Consider the following 16250-nt stretch of genomic DNA (forward strand, 5'->3'; position numbering starts at 1 on the left):
AAACTCACGCGTGAAAGGATTAAGGCTACATTCACATTCGATGGGAGAAAGGTACCTCAAGATGTTCCTGGCAGGGAACTCATTTTACAGGTACCATATGGTTAGGATTAGGGATGGGAGCATTGTTAGGGTATCTACTGCCTGACAGGAACAAACCCAGGCATCTTTGTACAATGGGCAAATTAAAATTATTCAAATTCAAATCTGAATTATTCACTCATTTGTGAATCTGACATTTTCAAATCTGATCTAGGACATTTTCGTGTGTAAATTTACATTAACATTTACATTTATGCATTTGGCAGACGCTTTTATCCAGTGCCCTTATTACAGGGACAATTCCCCCGGAGCAACCTGGAGTTAAGTGCCTTGCTCAAACCAGCAACCTTCTGATTAACAGTTATGTGCTTTAGCCCACTACGCCACCACCACTCCTAAATAAATCAGACACCTATGTACCTTCTGTGTGGGGTTATCTTGTTATGCTATCTTTGCACAAAAAATCATATCAATTCTCATATTTTGACATGGTTTCCTAAATTAATTTAAGCAACATTATGTCAAAATACGTATAGATTATCCTATTTTCCTTAAACACATGAGACATCAAATAAAAAACAATAGAGGTAATCCAAAAGTAATCCAAAAATAATCAGATTAGATTACCTACAAATATATATAATCCAAGAGATTACGGTATTGATTGCAATTTTAGTCATATCATTTGTAATTTCTGGATTGCAATTCTGAAGAAATCTTCTCAGCACTGTATATAGGCTTGTTATGGTTTAAAACTTGTATTACCTATCTAGTTAACTCATTCAGTTCCGTTTTGAGGAAGGAAAATAAAAATATAGGCTTCAGATGTTGGTTTTGATTTCAGGTGCTAAAATATGTGCATGTAGAAAATACTCTTTCTCACCATCGATTTTATGGTGTTTTGCTCATGATTAATAATATACTTTCTTGAACTTTGATGGTAATTAAATCCCAAAGACTGCAAATGTTTTAAAAGAAATGATTACTGTAAAACAGTTAAAGGATGGGCAAGGAGGAGGCAAGAACCGGCTTGTCAACATAAATAATAATTTAATGAAAACTCAAACCAAAACCATATACAAACACACATGCGGACATGCCCGTAACATGTCAACAATCGTCACCGGCCGCCTTTATCCCTCGCGCGCCTCGTCAGGCCGATTGGGGACCGGGCGCGCGATATTCCGACCCGGCCCCGCCCCCCTCCGCTACACATTCCTCCCGGCGTTATCTCAGGCCGGGGTGCCACCGGCATGACGTACACCCCCCTATCCCTGGGGCGGGGTGTATCTCGCGTCCCGCGTGGTCATCCCCGCCTTCCTCGCCCTGGGAGGAGACAGGACGGGAAAAACAAAAACAAAATAGGCGAGGGAAAAGGCCAACACGGTGCGAAAGGGACAGAGAGAGGAGAGAGAGAGAAAAAGCTCACTCACCGGTTCTCTGATGTACCGTCGCGTGGTCCTCGAACACTCCTCCACACTCAGGCGGACGACAGCCACTCCACCCCCGGGCGGACCGGAGTGAAACCGTCAACCCCCAGCGGGCAGAACGCGCCTCCGCTTTTCTGGCGGCAAATGGGGACACTCCTCCGCCCCTGGCAGCGGCTCTACCGCTCCGGGCGGTCGGAGAGTTTCTTCCCTCCTCCCCTCGTGGACGGCGGTTTTCCCTCGACCCCTCCGCGTCTCTGGGGACGGCAGGGCACTCCTCCGCCCCCGGCAGCGGCTCCCTCGCTCCAGGCGGTTGGGGTATCCAGTCCCCACTTGCCCCACGGACGACGGCCGTACCCCGCATCCGGGCGATCGGGCTACTCCGTCACCCGGAAGATGGCAGCGACGCTCCCCTGGGTGGACGGCAGTGTCGAGGACTCTGCGACGGGCATCCCTCCTCCTTCCCGGGTTTCAGCACCAATGTAAAACAGTTAAAGGATGGGCAAGGAGGAGGCAAGAACCGGCTTGTCAACATAAATAATAATTTAATGAAAACTCAAACCAAAACCATAAACAAACACACATGCGGACATGCCCGTAATTCTCTCTCTCTCGAACAATCGTCACCGGCCGCCTTTATCCCTCGCGCGCCTCATCAGGCCGTTTGGGGACCGGGCGCGCGATATTCCGACCCGGCCCCGCCCCCCTCCGCTCCACAATTACAAATTAAAATAGCCTGCATTATTTATCAAGACAGTCTTTCTACATCACTTGCTGATATGATATAGGCTAAGGTATTATTAGGTATATAGGCATTAAGTGTCCTATCTGCATTAAAAATAAATAATATTGCTAATTAAAATTATACACATGCTCAGGTGCATCAGATCTGAACAAAAAATCAGATTTGGGCCACATTCAGCTGCTGTCTGAAAGTTGCATAAGTGACCAAGTGTAAACACTTCCAAACACTATTGGAAGCATTTAGTCAGAAGGCTGGAGGGAAAAGAGTGAGACACACAAAGACCCTGAAACACACATACCACCCACATCCCATTTTATGCAAAGGTACTGATGGTACCGCTCTAATTGTGCATGCTCTAATTCAATCTCACCCCAATTTCACATATCACAAGAAGAGCGCTTTCGCCAGAAAGCCTCCTCACTTTTCAGGGCCGGTCAGGCAATCAGCCGCGGTAATGCTTATTTAACATCCAATTTAAATTCTATCAATGAGATGTTATTAAGGGCAGACTCACTTTCCTCTTTTTATATGCTGATGCTAATCGCCTCTCTTACAATATGTGAGTGAGAGAGAGAGATCTTCTCAGGCCAGTGCTCAGGGCTATATAATGCAAATTCAAGAGTCCACGTCAACCGAGAAAATCATCTTCAATGAGATCTGTGCCGCTGTGAAACGATATGCAGGTTATATTTATACATACACTGTGAACCTTGAAACCCCAAAATTGTGTCAAATAATTAATGTAATTATTTAACACTGTGGCTGTTAAACTGGAATATTCGTCTTAGCTTTTAGTGAAATAACTTGTACCATGAGGTCTCTAATGAGCCTCTGTTGGTCTGAAAAACATCTATTTCAATCAGTGCTTCATCTTGCCTTCTCTTTACACTTTTAAAAGGAACAAAGTGCTTTTGCAGAACCATTGTTGATTTCATAGGCTTCAACACTTGTTAGCAGGACCCATAGGAAAGATCATCACACTTTAAATAAGGAGACTTTAACTACTATGTACTGACATAAAAAAAGTATAATAAAAAACATGCAATGCAATAGATTTACTATGTAACTACATGTTATTCTGCAAACTTCTCACCAGATTCACATTTAGTGCTACTAAGGTTGAGGCACGTATAGGTTTCGGAGAAGGCAGAGCCGTAGCAAGAGGGGTGAAAGGTGGTAATGATTATATGGGGTGGGGTGGGGGGGTCAAAACAAATTCTAAACTGTATTTTTTAATAGGAAAGGGGCACAAAGCAATATAAGGTCAGGGGCCACAGAATACCCATCTACGGCCCTGGGTGTAGGGGTAGGGTCAGGGGTTAGAGTTAGATTTCAGGCTAAGGGTTGGGTTAGGTTTAGTGTTAGTGTTAGAGGGGTAAGGTAAACAGAGTAACTGCAAATGTAATTAAATACAGGTACTTTACATGTAAGTACAATTCAACAACACGTATGTGCATAATAAGCACATTGTATCAAATGCTTAAGTACATACACCTAATGTACTGTATAGGGGACCAAAATATCACAAATGAGATCACCTTAATATCTGAAAAGGAGAGCAAATGGAGACTTTTCCTTCTGGAAGACTTTTTCTCCAGAGAAAAAAGACCCCAGTAGCCCCATATATGTCTCCTCTAGAGTCTCAGAGGAGAACTCAATAACGTTTCAAGCTGCTCCTCAGAAGATTCAAAGTCTACAATCAAAATGTTTCCAAGACCAAATTACCATAGCTATGCTATCCACATAAATTGTATAGCTCTATGTACTCTTACTGTATGTCAACAATTGTCTCACTCGAGTCTATTTTTCTTTTTCTAGGGAATTTTATGGGTTGACAGTTCATAGTTTTGAAATGTAAACATAACTAGTACCTGTAAATGAAAGAGCAACTTCTGAGCAATAAATTTTCTAATGGGAAATTAACATTTACTCTAAAGCCAACTACTCTTAAATTTCACATAACTATATTCTCCAAAAGCATGGCATCTTTGTAGCTTCACTCTATGCAAGGTATAATGTAGAAGAAGCCTGATATCATTACAAAATACACATGGACAAAGTGATCAAGATGTCACTATGCAGCAGTTTGGTAAGCAGCCATGCAACAATCCCTCTTCCTACCTAATAAATAAAAAAATGGACATAAAATATTAATTTGAGTTTATTTTAAGACACCCTCTGGCACCCTCTGTCATCCGAGCACAGACCTCTGGAACCTCCACGTCTGGCCCCTGGACAGGGCCGGACTGGGACACAATTTCAGGCCGGGAAATCCTACACCCATCCAGGCCATCCTATGCACCCAAATAAAATTTAGAAACAAGGACAACATTGTTTTTTTTTCCCCCTAAATTACATTTATTTCACAGTATGACCATAACATAAAAACATAAACAACCAACCTAGAAGTAAAGCAGTCCTAATATCAAATGGGTCTGTACATAACGTCCTGTGCACTGCAATTACAACTGCAATAAATAATGTTATGAGATTGATGTTTTAAATAAATGTTTGAATATAAAAAAATGCAATATTAAACATTAAACTAAACCGCCAATAGGTGGCGGCAAGTGACTGTCTTAATTAGTGAGTCATTCATACAAAAGATTCGTTCAAAACGCTGAATCATTCAGTAACAAAACACCGCGCTGCTATAGCTTTCCTTTGGAACTATTTTAGTCGGTGAAATAGAACAAAAACAGTTAATATGGTTTTTGTATAAAATGTAAGTAACTTAGTAATAAATATTAACTACGCTACTTGTTTATTAAACAATAAATTCAATGTAACATTTTCAATCGTGATAATATTCAGCAAAACAGCTCCCTTAGTTGTGTTATGTTAAACTAAATCATATGTTATAAATAAAAAAACAACAATTAGAATTTTTACCTCAGTACATTTCTTCTGTGAGTTTTCTGTGTGCACTCATTTGTTTTGATTTCTCCACGAATGTAACGTTAGACGGGTGCTGCTCGCATTTTCTGTTTAACTGTTTGTCTGAGGCGTAAAGTCGAATCGTAGCCTTGCCAGTCAAGACTATCAGATTCATGATTTATTTATTTTTTATTGTTATTAATATTAATAACAATTTTATTGAATGACGAATTCAAAAATGATCACTGGTAAAGGTAGTAATATAAAATAATAATAATAAAAAATAATAAAAAAAATAAAAAAAACGCTGGCTGGCAGCAGGCCAACTTAGTCGCCAGGCCAGCGGAAATTGTCCCGGTGCTCCCGATGGCCAGTCCGGGCCTGCCCCTGGATGGGATGCGTAAGATCTAAGTGGCCTACCACCTGCTGTCGTAGACACGATTAACCAATCCAGAGCTCCCTCTACCAGGTAACTTTACTCCTGAAGTGGCGCTTATTCGCGAATTGGTTTTCTTCCCGATCTGAAGACCCGCAGAGATGCGCAGTCAGGTCAGTGCTCTAATTTTTGCAGGAGAGGCTGTCCCACTCAGTCTTGAAGTTTTATGTAGCTGCCATATCAGCTCACCACAATGCAATGGACGGTAAGTCCCTTGGGAAGCACGATCTGATTATCAGGTCCTTAGAGGCGCCCAGAGGCTGAACCCTCCCAGGCCATGCCTGTTCCCCTCATAGGATCTCTCCATGGTCCTTTAAGGCCATCAGAGACCCCCCTTCGAGCAGCTAGAATCAGTTGAGCTCAAAGCCCTCTCCTTGAATATGGTCCTCCTGATTGTGCTCGCTTCCATCAAGAGGGTTGGGGACCTGCAAGCATTCTCTGTCAGCGACACTTGCCAGGAGTTCGGTCCGGCAGACACCCATGTCGTCCTAAGACCACGAATGGGCTACATGACCAAGGTTCCTACGACCCCCTTCAGGGACCAGGTAGTGAACCTGCAAGCACTGCCCTGGGAGGAGGCAGACCCAGCCTTTTCGTTGCTGTGGCTGGTGCGTGCTTTGCATACCTATGTGGATGCACACAGAGCTTTAGATATTCTGAGCAGCTCTTTGTCTGCTTTGGTGGACAGCGGAAAGGGAACGCTGTCTCCAAACAGAGGCTTTCCCACTGGGTCGTTGATGCCATCGCTTTGGCCTATCACACCCAGGCCGTGCCCGCCCCCTTGTGGATTCGAGCGCATTCAACGAGAAGTGTGGCATCCTCGTGAACACTGGCCATCGGCACCTCCCTAGCAGACATCTGCAGAGCAGCAGGCTGGGCAACATCCAATACCTTTATGAGATTTTGCAATCTAAGGATTGAGTCGGTCTCGTACCATGTTCTCTCAGGTCCGTGCACGTAGAACTCGGGAATGCGGAATGTCTGACGGGGTGTTCCGCTTGCACAGAGCACCTTCCCCTCCACTGAGGTGATCACATGCACTTTTTTCCCCAAGGAGAGTCCACTAGATTTGTGCTCCCTGGATGTTCTTCCTCCCTCTTGTCTGCAAATTCAGCAGAGAAATTCCCCGAACAGCCCCAATATGGGTACAAAAAGTGACTCTGTACTGGAATTACTCCCCCTGTGTACTGGATTAATCCCCCTGTGTGTATTATCCGCAGTACGGCCCCCCTACTGGCGGACCCACGTCTCCCTTGGGCAGTCCCGGCTGCCCCCCGGTTGCCGTGTTTGTAGAAGCTCCTCCCTCTCAGCAGGTAGGATCTACCACTGTGCTATTTCCACGTGTGGCCTGAAAATCCACGTGACGTATTTCGCCACTCTTTACCTACCCCCAGCCTGGACAGGTGGTGGTCTCTGTGGAGTCTTTTTCCCCTGAAAGAATAGGAGTTGGAAAAGAACACCATCCCCAATGCGTGTAATAGCGTTAAGATGGCCCCTGGCACGGCCTGCTCCCATCCTTGGCATGTTGCTTTGTTTCTCCCCTCTGGGATGCCAAGAACCTAAAAAGTTTATGACTATTTTTATGGTGCGTTGGTGAAGGGCACATGCAGTCTGACACAGCCTGTTGCTTTGGCATGCAACTGCTTGCCCGCACCTGCATCAACAACGCACGTACACGGTTCAGAGCATGGCGTAATTGAATAGGGACCCCTAGTGTCGCTTCACTCGACACAATATCGAAGTGAGCGACAGACGGGGAACGTCTATGTTACTGTTCCCTGATTCCTTACTATCCCTTATCCTTGATATACCTTATTCTCGGCTCCTAAGTGCAAAACCTTAATGAACAGATACATGATTCCCTCCCTTTATACCCATATGTTTGGGGGAGGGACATGAATATTCTGTCTGCCAAATTCCCATTGGCCTTTTCTGAAGTTCAGAGGTAACCGAGGCCATCAAGAAAGTCCCTAGTGTCACTTCACTCGACACAACATCTCGTTCCCTCCATCAGGGAACAGAGGTTAAAACAGTAACCTAGACGTTTTCAAAACATCTAAATACCTCCCCGACGTTGATCAAACAAACAGGTAGTCCCACCTACAACTCACGCTATTGGTTGAGTAAATGTTATTGTCTCACTTGAGACTGACTGCTCAAAAAAAAAGGAATTGTCATAGCACAATACAGAGACACAGAGCCAGTGCCAATACAGATAAAAAAGCGAGTAAAAAGATAAAATAGTCATGTTTTAAATCACAATACACTAAGCATAAAGAATAAAGAACAATTACATGTGCTGAACATCTCAATAATATATATATAAATATAAAATCCAAATTAAATCCCTTTATTGTCACTCAACCATATACACAAGAGCAATAGTGGGTGAAAGTCTTGGGTGCGATTCCAAGCAACATACCAGTATGACAATTACAATAAACATCTGATTTACACATTACACATCTGTTTACACATCTGTTATACAACACAATATACTCATAATAATATACAATATATAGTATTCACAAAATAAGAAGACTGTATACAATAAAAATACACAGTACCTGGAGTTTCTCATCAAGCTTGAAGGGCACTATGGTGTTGAAATCTGAGCTTTAGTCTACAGAATTCTCACAAATGTGTTCCTTTTTCCCAGGTGGGAGAGAGCAGTGTGTAGTGTAGATGCAATAGCATCATCAGTGGAGCGGTTGTTGTGTTATGCAAACCGCAGTGAGTCCAGTGAGGTGGGCAGCACAGAGCAGATATAATCTCTGATTAGTCTCTAAAAGCATATGCTGATGATGGGGGTCAGAGAAAAAGGACACCAGTCATTTAAGCAAGTGATTTTTGATTGCTTTGGTACAGGCACAATGGTGGACGCACTCTCAGCTTGCAGAACATGTTGTCCAGAGACTGAAAATTTGCCAGTAGAATACTGGGTAGTGGATGTCGATTTGCACAACATCTTCGTTTGATAAGAATGCTAGCTCTTCTTCCCCTTTTCTGGCTGCGTTTCCGCGGCCGGACTGCCCAGACAAAGAGCTCCGCTGTTGTGTTTGTAAACAGCAGGTCGGCATTGAGGTATTTAAAGTCCGGTTTTCCAGTGTGCTATTGCAGAACCAATTTCCAAAAGCGTTTGTCTATCGTAGACAATAAGGCAGACAACATCCAAGACAAGACAAAAACATCCAAGACAAAAACATAAGAATTGTAGACAAAACAAACAAAAAACTGCAACATTGGGTTGGAGCTTGCAATGCAGCAGTCATACTCTCATTCAGAAAAAAACCAAGAGTTAGAGGGAGGTTGGGTTTTAGTTCTAGAAAAAGTTTGATTGGACAAGGTTTCTGAACCTCTATGTGACGTCATGGATCTTTTTAGCAGGAAGTGAGAGACTGCAGATTTGAAATGCTTATATCTTCTGAAAACAAATTATGTCAACATTTAGATATACACTAGCATATAGATGACCTTAAAGCTAATAGATGTGGACTAAAAGCAGAAAAACTTTCATTTTGATTTCACAGGGTCTTTAAAGCTTCTGATAAAAAATAAAAAAAATAGCTCAGCGATGTAGGAAATTGTTTTGCCTGGCACAATATTCAATTATATTTAGCCACCACAAACAAAAATGCAGAATGCAGTGAATGTATGATTGACCAATCAGAAAAAGTATTTCAGATAGCATGTAATAATGCGATTTCCACAGTCCTCTAATCTGATTGATATGAACTATATGGATAGATTTTGTCCTGAAGTGTTTTCTCTCGCTCCAGCATCACTCGGATCATGTTTCTCTCTCCAGCAAGCGGAGAGATGGAATGGAAAGCCTAGACTGGAGTTGGAGCGGAATGATTACAGACTACTTTTCCCTCAATCGTACTGTTACAGTGAATATCTGCATGACTTCTGTAGTATTATTACCTGCAGCATTCTTGTTTGTGTGATATCTTTTGTGAGATCTTGTCTGTGTGATATTGCTTCAATAACAGGAACATTTTGGTTATTTAGCCTGCGGCTTTGCTGTTTCACTTGTCTCTCTTTTGGATCAAGATTTTAATCATGATATTTCAGCTGTAGGGAAGCTCCCGAGGCATTAAAAAACAGTTTTACACACCACAGCAAGTTTCTTGCACTCTTTAAATTTTGCAATGTCAAGCTACTTTTTCTCTATTTTTCTTTAACTTGTGTGACTGTTTGGAGTAACTCGGAAAAAGAGAAAGTTTTGATTTTTACAGAGAATCTCTGCTCACAGCATCCCCTTAAAGTCCATTCTGACGGCAAAAATCTGATTTCAGCAACCTCACTTATTTACGGATCTCTACTCATTACCCATGCTCCATTCTGCCCTCTTCCCCTTTACCTCTCCACATCCCGTCTGCCTCGAGCACACCCTCTCTAGCACTCATGCTGGTTTGATACATGTCCAACATTCTTTTGTATTGCACCTGTTTTCATGTCCTCTGCACTTCACTTTTTTCTTGTGCTTCATTTTTTATTTGCCAACCGCTGTAACACACACACACATTTTCTTTCAATTTTTTATGTCCAGGGATATTTCCCCTGTTGTGAGTCTCACATTAGCCTCTCTATTACTACAGAGCAAGTCTTATAAAGTGTTGAGACTAACAACTTATTTGGACAGGGTTGTGCGCTATTCAGAAATAAAATTGAGACTTTTTATGCTTTTACACATTATTATTTATTATTTTTTATTTGTTATTATTGATATGTGTTATGTGTGTTGTGATGTGATGTGTTGGTAACTATTTCTTTTTTTGTTCATTACTTGCTGATTATCAGGACACTCATATAAAAGAGATTTTAGTAAAAATTTACATTATGGTTTACATTATAATTAATTAGGTATCATGAACTAACAATGAACAATATATATATTTTTATAGCATTTCTTAATCTTTGTTAATGTTAATTAAAAAAAAAAAATCATTGTTAGTGCATAGTGCATTAACTAATGTTAACATATACAATATTTTTGTAAAAATATGACATAGCATATGATTAAATTAACATGAACCAAGACAATGAAATGCTGCAAAAGTATTGATCATTGTTAGTTCATGTAAACTAATGTTAACTAATATAAACTAATGGAACCTTATTGTAAAGTGTTTCCAAGAATTTTAATCTCAGAGAGGCTTATATCCTGGTTAAATAACTCAGAATTCAAACGTAATGAAATTCAAAGAAATAATGTAAATGTGTTTTTTAATTATACATTTATTAAAGTTTTAGTACACATTATACATAAACATGTTTTTGTACACAACATATGGGTTATTGCCAGAAACATTATGAAACAATATGACACTGAAATTGGCTATTCATTTAATTGATAATTAATTAATTAATCAATTATATAATATTTTTTTAATAATGTATATGTAAATATTATTAAACAAATTATATATTTATATATATTTTTTTCATAATTATTTTTAAATAATTCAAATTTAAATAATGTAATGTAATATACTGTATATTTAAATATATTTAATACATTAAATTTCAGCTTTTATAGACATTGGTGAAAGAACATCTAATTTCCCAGAATGATCTAATTGAGTCCATATTTTGATGGCAGGCTTAATTTGTGTAAAGTTTAAGTCTAAAAACAATGTGAATAATTTTGTAGAACTATATATACACAAATATTTATTTTTACATTTTTATGGCTGTGATAATTGTTTTGAGAAAATGACACATTAGGGAATAAATACTATTTCAAAAAACTATATAAATAAAAATCTGTAATTGTTTTGTCACAAAACTTTTGAGTGACTGTTGAATTTCAATTAATTTAATTCCTCTTCCTAGAATTCACATTCACACTCCCAATTCAACAACCTGTGGGGCGTGGCGAATTCAATTTAATTTCAACTCATGAATGGAAAGGAAGTCAATTCTTACATTTTAAATTTTAGTCTTAATCACTCTAGTCCTGCTTACACACCTGTTCCCTGTTAATACTGTCCAGCAGTGATGATCTGTACTGTCTAATTTTCTATGAATTGACTAAGAGAGCCCACGCAGTCTTACACTAATAATCAAATCCATTGTCTTGACTGAAAGTTTATAAAGGGAAGATGCAATTGTGTTTCCTTGCATGGATTCAACCAAGAGAGTGGATAAACACTTTTGGAACTCAACAATTAGGACAAAGGACAAGAAGTTATGAGAAAGGAAAAAGGACAAGTAAATCATGTCTTATATGTGATGAATACACTACCAGTCTATAGTCTGCACACATCTACTCATTCCTTACTAATACTACTTTCCACATTTTAAAATCACAGTAAAGTCACTTTTAGTCCCAACAAAATCATATCAAGGGGACAATTTATATTTGTCAGCAAAATACATTTGATTTATTTAAGCATGAGCCTTTAGATCTAAAGGGTTTTAAGCTGACTAGAAACATACATTTTGTCAAGTGTGTAAAAATGTTTCATTATATTGCTGCATTCCATTCAATTTGAAAAGTCTGAATTTCCAACGTCCTACATGGAAAAGTGCAATGGAACACCACTTTAAGTCGGAAATTGAAAATGGAAATCCAAAAATCAGATTACTGATTTCAAGATAGAGGTCTTCATGCAAACATGTTTGTACTCAGGGAGATAAAAACTACTGATAAACATTCACTTTTAAGCAAATAAAAAGCCTCAGTGAGTCAAAGCTTCTACAATGCATGATACTAAAATGTGTTTGTCAAACATTTCAAACAAATGCTATCATTGCATAGCATCATTTATACTCTGCAATCTATTTGCTAGGGAAGTTTTGTTTCCTTATCTGTCATCTTATGTGTCTCAGCCAGTGGAATGCCTTCATGGTCGGAGATCGGATATATTAAGTAAGAATATTCCACATCCGTCTTTGAATGGAATGCAGCATTGGTCAGAGCTATGTCATACTGATACCTACTTCAGCAGTAAACAGCCGCTGCCTGAAAGGGGCGCTGTCCACAACACCTGTATTCTGGTCCTCCTGCGGGGGGTGCTCTCTGTCACTGCATGGGGGCAGTTCATCATAAATTGTGAATCTTCCTCATCGATGATCTGCAGAACACACACAAATGTGTTATTCCAAATGTGTCTAACTGTCCCCCAGTGGCTGGTGCTGGAACTACAGTTGTGAGCATATGTACCTTTGTGCGACGTTTTGACAAACGCAAGATATAAGCAAACATTATACGAATAAAACATTTATATAGATTCGACATAAAAAGTGTCCGATTTTCAGAAACATTAGAGTATAAATTACATTAATACACAAAACCCCAACCATAACAGTGCTGATGTCAAAACAGTGTCATTTCAATTACTTCTTTGCAAACGTAAATAGGTCTCACAAGTTGGAAATCAAAAGGAATGTGTCGTCAAAAGCAAAGCGTGTCATATTTTCTTAGCATAAACATTCACTACATGGTGGTCCATAATTCAGCACATCAGATCCAAATTTGGGTGTGCGGAACTTATATAAATCCAAACAAATATACACATTTCCACAAGAATCTGCAAAATAATACCACATCTGGATTATGTTATTGAGGATCAGTGAGTGAGTATGTGTGTGTTTGTGTGTGTCTGTGTGAATTTTCACTTGTAGGCCTTGTGATTTCATGTCTTAGAGGTCAGTGACAATGCCCACCAGACATCTTCCACCCAATATCCCAAACAGCAATAATAGAGGTGTATTTGATTTGACAGGAAGTCAATGTACTTCATTTACAGCAGAACACTGAAGGTGCCACCACTGCCCTGCAATAAAGCATTAAGGGCAACATTTATATCAGATGACCTCATTTAAAAAGACTCACTTCATGGTGATCATACAAAATTATTTTTAAGCCAAGCACAATAACTACGGCGTATAAGGCCTGATTAGTGTCCAGTTAACTAAACTAAAACCCAACTAAAGGCACATTCATACCAATGAACGAAAAAAAAAGAAAAGAAAAAGAAAATAATAGTGCTTGAACATGTCCCAATATGTAATTATGGTAAGTTGTCACAAAGGAACCTGCCGTAAAACAGCCTATAGTCTTTTCAGCAAAATGTTAACAATACAACGATTACGAAACCAAAAACAAATATAGCTGCAATTATGGGGCCAAGCACACCAAAGGCATTTTTTATACGGAAGTGTCACTGGCATCAGTGATTATGACTTTAAGAAAGCAGCATAAAAAACACATATAACTGCTCAAATTAAAATACAATTAATTATAACATTTGACCAATAGGTGGCGCAGTCACCACATTAACATGGTGAGGTCAGGTTGTGGTCATTATGACACACACAGTTTCTTGATAATACGGCAAAGAGTTGCAGATACAGCCTTAGATGCTTTTTGGCAATCAAATTTGTGGTGCGCTATTTGAGAACAGATTTGTCAATAAAAAAAATGATGTTATATTTTTCTCATGAGAGTCCTTAGATAATACATAACTTCTACAATAACTTCCGTGCAAATTGGACTTATGGCCTAGGAGGAGTTTGAAAAAGTAGGTTTTCAATGAATTTTCAAAATGGTGGACAGGAAGTATGGCCGACCATGGACAATTGGGTATCACGTACTCGGCAATTGTTATAAGCCTTTTTAAACATTTCATTATAACTTTTGACCACATGGTGGCACTGGCCCCAAACTTTACAATTCTAAATGTCCAACGCCTAAAATGTCCAACATAGAAAAATTGGATATCATTTAACTCGTTATGCCCCAGTCAATGTACAAAGACCAGTCTCATGATTTTAGGCTAAACTGTTCAGAAGTTATAGGCATAAATATTCATTGATTAAATCACCTGAACATTACGTGGTGCTGTGCCGAAACACAGCAGGTACTTTCAAGTCATGATGGCTCTGACATATACCATGTTTTGTGTAAATATGCCAAAGTGTTGCGAAGGTATAGCCTCACGTCCATTTTGGCATTCTCACATCAAATTTTCAACGGAAAAGAATAGTTTTGTCTATCAAAAAGCTTTTAAAAACATGTTGTTCCCAGTGTCTGTAGATGACACACAACAAATTTCGTGCAAACCAGACATACAGTCAAGGAGAACATAAAAAAAATAGTTTTTTCAGAATATTATAAATGGTGGAAATTTAAACAATGGTGTGCATTTGCTTCAGGAAAATACATTTTTGAGGCTTTATGGTTCAAAAGTTATGAGCATAAACAAAAATGCTAATTTGAACAGTTGGTGGTGCTAGAGGGTTTGAGTTAGAGACCCCAAATTTGGGTCACTTATATTTCATATCATAGTTCACATCAATTTCATTTTCTCTTCAAATAAAAGAAAGCCAAGGCAAAGGTCTCCCCCAACATGCGGGCGGCGATACAGGCGAAGGCGAAATTGAAGGTAACCACACCTCTAGAGATAGGCAACCAACAGACACAAGAGCAATCTCTTTCTATCAGCTCGAACCAGTCTGGCCATTCTCTGTTGACCTCTCTCATCAACAAGGCATTTCCACCCACAGAACTGCCGCTCACTGGATGTTTTTAGTTTTTGGCACCATTCTGAGTAAACTCAAGAGACTATTGTGTGTGAAAATCCCAGAAGATCCGCAGTTACAGAAATACTCAAACCAGACCATCTGGCACCAACAATCATGCCATGACCAAATCACTGAGATCACATTTTTCCCCATTCTGATGGTTGATGCAAACTTTCATTAAAGCTCCTGACCCATATCTGAATGATTTTATGCATTGTACTGCTGCCACAATATTTGGCTGATTAGATTAACGCATGATTAAGTAGGTGTAGAGGTGTTCCTAATAAAGTGAGTATAGCTACTAAATATACAGTAGTCCTAGTGACAATGTCCCCCCATGTGTCATTTTTGGGGGTTTGGGGGAGTTGTCAGAAAAAATATCTATACCATAATAATCACCATTACTGTAACGGTTGTGGAAGTAGGAGAAGGCAGACGAAGGTTGAGGATCCAAATGCAGTTATCTTTATTTATTAAACAAACACAAAGGAACACCCACGAAGGGAAAACAAACATAAAACTAGAAAACACAGGAACTAGAAACACGGGAACACAGGCTTGGGAGGAACATCCAACCACATTCAAACAATCAAACAACGACTGACAGAGACTGAACAAACAGACAGGGTTTAAATACAAGAATCTGGGACAAAGGGGCCAATGAACAAACAGAACACAAACTAGATGACAAGGTGATTAACAGAAACCAAAGGCAAATTAACAAGGGCAGGTGAAAACAATGAACAGTGAACACGAGGGAAAACAAGACTGTGGAGCTACAAAAGGGACAAAAGTGAAAACTAAGGAGTACAAAAGTGACAAAAAATGGTAAACAAAAGGGCAACAGTGGAACAAGACAGGGTATACATAACAATTACCATAATGTACAATTACTCATATTGTGATATAAAGTTTTGATCTCACCACCCACCCCTACTCCACATCTATCTGGAAACGTAATTTACAGTCACGTCACACAGAATCTTATATTTGAATCTTCGACTGTGTCTCATTGGTCAGTAATGTTTTTGTTTGTTTGTTGGTTGGTTTTCCCACACTGAACAAAATAAAACAACTCATAGGACAAAAAGAACTTACTTTGTCATTGGACAAATTTCACCCCAGTGCTTCTAGATCAATGTCCTGTTTAGAAGAATAGATACCTTTATGGTCACACATTATACATAAA

The 16250-nt window shown here is 39.5% G+C and overlaps 1 protein-coding gene across 1 annotated transcript in view; it reads right to left on the minus strand.

The window, feature by feature from the left end:
• Positions 1–16250, minus strand: part of LOC127661713 (spondin-1-like) — a 262735-nt gene that overhangs the window by 197485 nt on the left and 49000 nt on the right. The window contains exon 3 of the mRNA XM_052152544.1: positions 12476–12609. Within this exon, the coding sequence (XP_052008504.1) occupies positions 12476–12609 (134 nt within the window). The remainder of the gene's footprint in view (positions 1–12475; positions 12610–16250) is intronic.

Source organism: Xyrauchen texanus, chromosome 21 (assembly GCF_025860055.1).
Source record: "Xyrauchen texanus isolate HMW12.3.18 chromosome 21, RBS_HiC_50CHRs, whole genome shotgun sequence".
Lineage (NCBI taxonomy): Eukaryota > Metazoa > Chordata > Actinopteri > Cypriniformes > Catostomidae > Xyrauchen > Xyrauchen texanus.